A 9,342-nucleotide genomic window follows, 5' to 3' on the forward strand; every position below is an offset into this window, starting at 1 on the left:
ACACACACACACACACACACACACACACACACACACACACACACACACACATCCACCCCACCCTCCGCCCCCGCCCTTCATTTCCTCACAATGTCTTTCATTTTCCCAGTCAAGGTAAACAATTCAATAAAAAAGGGAAGTAAGCAAAAATAATGTAGTGAAATGTACATAAACATGAAAAAATGATATCAATAGGCGGATATTAGATCATATCTTTTCATATAAACTTTGAGCTTGTCAAGTATTAACAAATGGCCAAACATACACGGCCAACGATCGTCAGTTCTAATTGATCTCTTTTGATTAGACATGATGAACAGAAAACTATCTAACCCATAGCACAGTGGTGATAGCTGTGTACATAAGTAATAGGTGGCCGGGGGACGGAAGGCGGGGGCCTGTTGTAATAATCACATAACAGATCCCTGGTCGGGGGGGGGGGGGGTTTGCGGGGGCTGGGCAGGAGCGGGCAGGGCCTCAATTGGAGGGTTCTAAGGTGTGACTGGAGAGAGGAGAGAGGGAAAGTGTCTAAAACGGAGAGGGGACTTACCGGCGAACCTAACACTGTGGGGGATGAGCCGGACCAACAGGGAGCCTCAAGTGGAGGATAGGAAAGTGTGTGAGAGAGGGTGACCAAAGATAGATAACAAGGCTAAAACAACTCCTGGACATGGATGGCTGGTGTCGCTATATACAAATTATTGATGGTCAAAGGTGGATAGAGAGGGAATGTCGTCAGGTAGTCCAACGGTCTGTCTGTCTGTCTCTTCCGTGCCTCACTCTCTCTCTCTATCTCTCTCTCTCTCTCTTTCTCTTTCTCTCTATCTATCTATCTATCTATCTATCTCTTTTTCTCTCTTTCTCTCCCCCTCTTCCCTCTTCTCCTTACATAGTGGGGACCGGACTGAGAAAAAGGAGAGGACACTCCGGTATCTGTCCGCCGACCTGTCATAGTTCGTTAAGCGTGAATATGTGCAGAGGACAGTAAGCGGCTGGGCAGGAGCGGGAGGGGCCTCAATTGGAGGGGTCTAAGGTGTGACTGGAGAGAGGAGAGAGGGAAAGTGTCTAAAACGGAGAGGGGACTTACCGGCGAACCTAACACTGTGGGGGATGAGCCGGACCAACAGGGAGCCTCAAGTGGAGGATAGGAAAGTGTGTGAGAGAGGGTGACCAAAGATAGATAACAAGGCTAAAACAGCTCCTGGACATGGATGGCTGGTGTCGCTATATACAAATTATTGATGGTCAAAGGTGGATAGAGAGGGAATGTCGTCAGGTAGTCCAACGGTCTGTCTGTCTGTCTCTTCCGTGCCTCACTCTCTCTCTCTCTCTCTCTCTCTCTCTCTCTCTCTCTCTCTCTATCTATCTATCTATCTATCTATCTATCTATCTATCTATCTATCTATCTATCTCTCTTTCTCTCTCTCTCTCCCCCTCTTCCCACATCCCCTGACATAGTGAATATAAATAAAAAAAATTTTTAAGGTGATTTTAATCACTGATTTTTATTTAAAAAATCAAGTTGATTTAAATTTTAAAAATCAACTGATTAAAATCAGCCTGATTTAAATCAACCCAACCCTGGTTCCTGTCCGATCTAGCAAAATTCAATCAGTTTTCAAGGAGTCCTCGGGAAGCCTGCCACCAATCCTTAATGAAACCTTCTTATTCCTCTACGGCTATGGTGACTCCGGGGTCCACCAATCCTTAAGTAAACCTTCTTATTCCTCTACGGCTATGGTGACTCCGGGGTCCACCAATCCTTAATTAAACCTTCTTATTCCTCTACGGCTATGGTGACTCCGGGGTCCACCAATCCTTAAGTAAACCTTCTTATTCCTCTACGGCTATGGTGACTCCGGGGTCCACCAATCCTTAATGAAACCTTCTTATTCCTCTACGGCTATGGTGACTCCGGGGTCCACCAATCCTTAATTAAACCTTCTTATTCCTCTATGCCTATGGTGACTCCGGGGTCCACCTATCCTTTTTAAATTAAACTTATTTATTTCACTACGATGACCCTGGGGTCCACCGATCTTTAAAGAAACCTACTTATTTCACTACAATGACCCCGGGGTCCACCGATCTTTAAAGAAACCTACTTAATTCACTACGATGACCCCCGGGGTCCACTGATCTTTAAAGAAACCTACTTAATTCACTACGGTGACCCCGGGGTCCACCGATCTTTAAAGAAACCTACTTATTTCACTACGATGACCCCGAGGTCCACCAGTCCAAAAACCTAGTATTTCGCTAGGCATAAGACCCCGGGCACCGGTAAACAATTAAACCTGCTTATTTATCACTACGTTGAACCCGGGGTCCACCAATCCTTACTTAAACCAAACCTTATTTCACTACGGTGACTCCGGGGTTCACATCCTAAAACCTAGTATTTCGCTCTGCAGACCCCGGAGTCCACATATCCTCTACAGGACTCTACTATTATCAATTTGCAATTTTCATTGGTTAGCATTTTTTTTTTTAAAATATTGAATCAGAGACTCACTGTCTAAAAAGTCCACTGCTAATGTTATTCTTATCAAAGAAAAGGCACAATTTGACTTTATGACATGTTAAAAAAAGAGTTGTAAAAATATCCAGAAAATAACATAAAATGATTATATAGATCTAAATCTATACGTATTTTATTATGTATCTATATACTTAAAAGTAAAAGACTGAGCAGAGGCTTACAATGTAAATTCTGTGCTCTACAAGTAGAGAAAGTCTTAAGTTTGCGCAAAACAGATTTTAGAGAAAAAAAAGTTGGATCTAATTATTCTAATAAAAGCAAAAGTGATTGTTATGCTGAGATTTGTTATTATTAACTCTGGAAATACAGATAGTTGCTGAATCTAAAAGTAACTCAGATAGTTGCTGAATCTAAAAGTAACTCAGATAGTTGCTGAATCTAAAAGTAACTCAGTTAGTTGCTGAATCTAAAAGTAACTAGAACTGTGCTATTCGTTTTGTTTCAATGCCAAAGCCCAAAGGCATAGCAATGAGTTAGATCTAGATCTAGCAGTTGTAGGCTCTCTGGCTGCTTCTAGCATAGGCCTGCTACTACTGATTCTAGACAGGGAATCTAGATCTAGCTATCACCTGCACTATTACAGTCAAATATATGGTAATGTTTTGTCAGTCAGTTCATCCCAATTGCCATAGCTGCACGTATTAATAGCAGTGGCGGTGGGTGGACCAAGATATGAGTGGGGCTTAGGTTTTTTCCTCTTCTTTACCACCAAAAAGCAAGCAATAAGAACAACACGGTGATGATTTTTCTGTACTCTCGGCGAGCCACAGCATTTTGAGAACCATTCAAACGAGAAGAGTCACCTTTGTCTGCCATCTCTTTGTTCTACGTTAAATTCTTCTGGATAGTGGGGACAAAGCCATTTCACCTCCAAATTTTTAAAATAATTTTTTATTTGATTATTATTAAATCTCAGCGGCACAAATACACAGCACTCCAAACACACACCGTGTATGAGGTGGATAGGGTCGTGTTGTTGCAGAAAATAGAACGCGCCTAACAAAGGCCCAATGGGCGCATAGGTATCTGTGTCACTGGGGGAAAGTGTGTCGTAAACTTTCACCCCATTGTCAGGGCTGGGAGAGCGTGAGCCCTCTGTGCAGTGTTATTTTTGTCAAGTCTTCTACCTTTTTACAAGAGGGGTTTCGTAAAGGAGAGACCGTGGGAACGGGCTGGTTGATTGCTGAGCCCTAAAGACATTTGATTGGCTGTTAGGTTACTATAGTTGTAAGCGGGGACAACAGTGATTGGATAAACGAGCAAGCCGCCTAGTTTATCCCTCTGTGTTCATTGCAGAGGGTCAGAACAGTTTCAACTGCTTATTTCGTTATTTTCATTTGCCTTGGGATAGACTTGGGGGAGGGGGGGGGGGTGGAGAGGGGGGCTCAAGCCCGTGAGCCCTTCACTACCCACCGCCACTGATTAATAGTTGAATAATGCGATACCGAAGCAACACGTTATCATAGTGTGCAGGGGAGAGCAGGGTGCCCGGGTCGCTGACCGGTCGATATGGTGGTTCGGCTTTTGTAGATCTATGCATTTTTTGCGGAAAGCCCTATTACTAGATCTATTAGTGTTGTGAAAACTTCAACCTCTACAGCTCAGGCGTCAAAAGATGTTGGAAAATAATAATACGTCCTGAAGTTTCATAATTTATACAGAATAACACAGCCAGTAGTTTTTATTTCATCGAGTTATAAAAATGACCTTGTAACTTGTTTTCAGAAGCACATTTTAATAGTTCCAGTTCTACCGAATCGATTTTCACGCAAATTCAACCATTTTGATGACCTTTCTTTTCCTATTAAAAAAGATGTAGGCCTGTCGGATGTGGCAGTGCGATTAACACTGAGTTGTTTAGACCCATCAAAACACGAGGCTTCGTGGCCGATCACGAAAGTCTACGGGGCTTATCGAGACCAAAGATTCTCTACACGATCTTTGCTACAACTACTACTACATGTACTACTACGAGACAGTACGAGACAGTGCCACCCAGGCAAAGATAGTGTAACTTTGACTCAGCCACGTTGTGAACACACTTTTTATACCCCAAATTTTACCCGGAAGTCCATTCGGAGGATTTGACCTTTTCACTTGACCAAAGTGTGCCAAAATGGTAGCCTAGCTTTTGCCCCTCCATGAAGGAAAAATCTGGCCCTCGTTCAAACCATTGGGATTGAGCAAAATTTTGCGTATTGTGCTTTGTTCTTACAATATTCATTATGATTAAATATATAAGTTGTACACTGAGGCAAAACCGTACTAAATGAGAAAGGTGCACCATTATGAAAGTGGAACGAACTCAGTTGCCTGAAAAGGGTGTCCCCGGTAGTTTGAGCATGTGTGGCCTAAATAAGCTAACCCCCCCCCCCCCTACCTTACCTTATTTAGGCCATATTATGTAGCCTAAATAAGCACTCCCTTGGTATTTATCTTGACAAGTTTTTGTTCACATTTTGAATATAGTGAGTTGAGAAATTTAAGTTTTTATGAACGGAAAGCGGTCGTGGGTTGAACATGATGATGTAGATCTAGGAGGAGTTTACGAAACGTAGAAGTAGATTAGATCTTACAGTTTAAAAACGACAGAACAGCCAGTGGTGCTCTGCAATGAACTGTTGTCTAATAGATTGGATATTTTTAAAACTAAAGATACAGCCACTGCTAGAGTCCAGCAGCCTAACTGTTGACTAGATCTAGATTAACTAGACAGCGAGCTGTTCCCCGATGTCAGAATCAATGATCAGGAACTGAAGCTTAGAAACAATGGCACTCCTGTACAATGGCGGTCCCGTGTGCTCTAAATCACTCAAGGCCTAAGTGCCCCTGTAGTCATTTGTACCTGTTTCTTATTTAGATTTAGGCTTAGATTATAGATATCTAGATCTAGATCTATACTGAATTAGAATTATAGATCTAATCAAGATCTAGAAATAGATTATCTTGGCTATCTAGATCTAGATAGAATCTAGAGATATCTCTACATCTAGATATAAATCTAGATCTAGATAGAATCTAGAGATATCTCTACATCTAGATATAAATCTAGATCTAGATAGAATCTAGAGATATCTCTACATCTAGATATAAATCTAGATCTAGATAGAATCTAGAGATATCTCTACATCTAGATATAAATCTAGATCTAGATAGAATCTAGAGATATCTCTACATCTAGATATAAATCTAGATCTAGATAGAATCTAGAGATATCTCTACATCTAGATATAAATCTAGATCTAGATAGAATCTAGAGATATCTCTACATCTAGATATAAATCTAGATCTAGATAGAATCTAGAGATATCTCTACATCTAGATATAAATCTAGATCTAGATTCACTCCCACATGACAATAATGGCCGTCATGTAAACATTAAACGGGACCGCAATTGTACAGGTGCACCGAAAAAGAAGCCATTGAAACGAGCACAGAAGCTTAAGTAGATCTATCTTCTGTTGATATGATAGTATGAATCAAGTTGCATGATATAGATCTAGAGTGTCTCCGCCAATTCACAGACAAGAGTCATTCGCCAACCACTTAGGGGCCTAGATCTAGGTCTACTTTCCGAACTGCACACTCTTGGCTGGGTGCACAACAAAATCTAGACTCTCTAGATCTAGATTCTAGATTCTAGATCTAGATAGGCTACGTTTATTCATTAAATACTCTCTCTCTCTCTCTCTCTCTCTCTCTCTCTCTCTCTCTCTCTCTCTCTCTGGGCTAAAATAAATAATATATTAATTTTAGTAGGCCTTGGCTAGACATACCGCCCGAGATGATCAGTAGCCTTGCGTTGTAACCAATGTAAACTATCGCCAGTCCAGCGAGTTTTACGCGCAGCAGCTAAAGTGGGAGGGGCCTGCGCTTGTCACATGGCGCATAGAAGAGTTGTCCCGTCTTGTCTTATTCCGTCTTTGGTTATAGCGACCGAAAACATTTCTTCTTTAAAATTGGCTCTTTTCACAGCCTTTCCAGCTCTCTAGCATTGTTTTGTCGTCTGCTTTCGTCTCCACTTTCTGCCCTCACCCCCTTTGCTCCCTCCTCGGGGCTCCTGACTCTTTCTGCAGCCTTTCTACTGCTACTCCTTGGCACCCTCTTGCTGCTGTCTTTCAGCCACACCCCTCATCTTCTGGTAGGAAAGATCTACACCTAGCCTTCTAGGACAAGTGTGACAAATCTCGGAGGTCCCGTGTGCAAAATGCGAACGTTAAAGATCCCTTGGTGGTTTAAAATCGTAAAGAGTAGGCTTTGGCCGCCACCCGGGCAAAATTCAAAATGTCCTACCAACTGAAAAAGAGGATGTGCAGTAAGGTTCTTGGGGTAGGCCCAGACTGTCTAGACTGTCTGGAGTGTCTGGAGTGTCTAGAGTGTCTAGACTGTCTGGAGTGTCTAGAGTGTCTAGACTGTCTGGAGTGTCTAGAGTGCCTGGAGTGTCTGGACTGTCTAGAGTGTCTAGACTGTCTAGAGTGTCTGGAGTGTCTAGAGTGTCTAGACTGTCTGGAGTGTCTAGAGTGTCTGGAGTGTCTAGAGTGTCTAGACTGTCTGGAGTGTTTAGACTGTCTAGAGTGTCTGGAGTGTCTAGACTGTCTGGAGTGTCTCGACTGTCTGGACTGTCTAGAGTGTCTAGACTGTCTGGAGTGTCTAGAGTGTCTGGAGTGTCTAGAGTGTCTAGACTGTATAGAGTGTCCAGACTGTCTAGACTGTCTAGACTGTCTGGAGTGTCTAGACTGTGTGGAGTGTCTAGAGTGTCTAGACTGTCTGGAGTGTCTAGACTGTCTAGAGTGTCTAGACTGTCTAGACTGTCTGGAGTGTCTAGACTGTCCAGACTGTCTAGAGTGTCTAGACTGTCTAGACTGTCCAGACTGTCTAGAGTGTCTGGAGTGTCTAGACTGTCTAGAGTGTCCAGACTGTCTAGAGTGTCTAGACTGTCTAGAGTGTCCAGACTGTCTGGAGTGTCTAGACTGTCTAGACTGTCTGGAGTGTCTAGAATGTCTAGACTGTCTAGAGTGTTCAGACTGTCTAGGCTGTCTGGAGTGTCTAAAGTGTCTAGAGTGTCCAGAGTGTCTAGACTGTCCAGAGTGTCTAGACTGTCCAGAGTGTCTAGAGTGTCTAGAGTGTCCAGAGTGTCTAGACTGTCCAGAGTGTCTAGAGTGTCCAGAGTGTCTAGACTGTCCAGAGTGTCTGGAGTGTCCAGAGTGCCCAGAGTGTCTAGAGTGTCTAGAGTGTCTAGAGTGCAGAGAGTGTCTAGACTGTCTAGAGTGTCCAGAGTGCAGAGAGTGTCTAGAGTGCAGAGAGTGTCTAGAGTGTCTAGGGTGTCCAGAGTGCATAGAGTGTCTAGAGTGTCTAGAGTGCAGAGAGTGTCTAGACTGTCTAGAGTGTCTAGACTGTCTAGAGTGTCTGGAGTGTCTAGACTGTCTAGAGTGTCCAGACTGTCTAGAGTGCAGAAAGTGTCTTGAGTGTCTAGAGTGTCTAGACTGTCCAGAGTGTCTGGAGTGTCCAGAGTGTCTAGAGTGTCCAGAGTGTCCAGAGTGTCTAGAGTGTCCAGAGTGTCTAGAGTGTCCAGAGTGTCTAGAGTGTCCAGAGTGTCTAGAATGTCCAGAGTGCAGAGAGTGTCTAGAGTGTCCAGAGTGCAGAGAGTGTCTAGAGTGTCCAGAGTGTCTGGAGTGTCTTAAGTGTCTAGAGTGTCTAGAGTGTCCAGAGTGTCTATTGGGTCTAGAGTGTCCAGAGTGCAGAGAGTGTCTAGAGTGTCCAGAGTGCAGAGAGTGTCTAGAGTGTCTAGAGTGCAGAGAGTGTCTAGAGTGTTCAGAGTGCAGAGAGTGTCCAGAGTGCAGAGAGTGAGAAAGAAAAACGTAGTCACCGCCATAAGCTAGACTGTCTAGAGTGCAGAGAGTGTCTAGAGTGTCTAGAGTGCAGAGAGTGTCTAGAGTGTTCAGAGTGCAGAGAGTGTCCAGAGTGCAGAGAGTGAGAAAGAAAAACGTAGTCACCGCCATAAGCTAGACTGTCTAGAGTGCAGAGAGTGTCTAGAGTGTCTAAAGTGCAGAGAGTGTCTAGAGTGTCTAGAGTGCAGAGAGTGTCTAGAGTGTTCAGAGTGCAGAGAGTGTCCAGAGTGCAGAGAGTGAGAAAGAAAAACGTAGTCACCGCCATAAGCTAGACTGTCTAGAGTGCAGAGAGTGTCTAAAGTGTCTAGAGTGCAGAGAGTGTCTAGAGTGTCTAGAGTGCAGAGAGTGTCTAGCGTGTCTAGAGTGCAGAGAGTGTCTAGAGTGTCTAGAGTGTCCAGAGTGTCTAGAGTGCAGAGAGTGTCTAGAGTGCAGAGAGTGTCTAGAGTGTCTAGACTGCCTAGAGTGTCTAGACTGCCTAGCGTGTCTAGAGTGTCTGGAGTGTCTAGAGTGCAGAGAGTGTCTAGAGTGTCTGGAGTGTCTAGAGTGTCTAGAATGCAGAGAGTGTCTAGAGTGTCCAGAGTGTCTAGAGTGCAGAGAGTGTCTAGAGTGCAGAGAGTGTCTAGAGTGTCTAGACTGCCTAGAGTGTCCAGAGTGTCTAGACTGCCTAGAGTGTCTAGAGTGCAGAGAGTGTCTAGACTGCCTAGAGTGTCTAGACTGCCTAGAGTGTCTAGAGTGTCCAGAGTGTCTAGAGTGCCTAGAGTGTCTGGAGTGTCTAAAGTGTCTGGAGTGTCTGGAGTGTCTAGAGTGTCTGGAGTGTCTGGAGTGTCCAGAGTGTCTAGAGTGTCCAGAGTGTCTAGAGTGTCCAGAGTGTCTAGAATGTCCAGAGTGCAGAGAGTGTCTAGAGTGTCTAG

At 43.9% G+C, this 9,342-nt stretch overlaps 1 protein-coding gene across 1 annotated transcript in view; it reads right to left on the bottom strand.

Moving 5' to 3' along the window:
• LOC106011599 overlaps positions 1-9,342 on the bottom strand; it is a 22,069-nt gene that overhangs the window by 2,783 nt on the left and 9,944 nt on the right. Inside the window, exons 2-3 of the mRNA XM_013081786.1 lie at positions 8,691-9,338; positions 6,841-8,210 (exon numbers count right to left, since the gene is read on the bottom strand). Of these exons, the coding sequence (XP_012937240.1) occupies positions 6,841-8,210; positions 8,691-9,338 (2,018 nt within the window). The remainder of the gene's footprint in view (positions 1-6,840; positions 8,211-8,690; positions 9,339-9,342) is intronic.

Source organism: Aplysia californica, unplaced genomic scaffold (assembly GCF_000002075.1).
Source record: "Aplysia californica isolate F4 #8 unplaced genomic scaffold, AplCal3.0 scaffold00146, whole genome shotgun sequence".
Classification (NCBI taxonomy): domain Eukaryota; kingdom Metazoa; phylum Mollusca; class Gastropoda; order Aplysiida; family Aplysiidae; genus Aplysia; species Aplysia californica.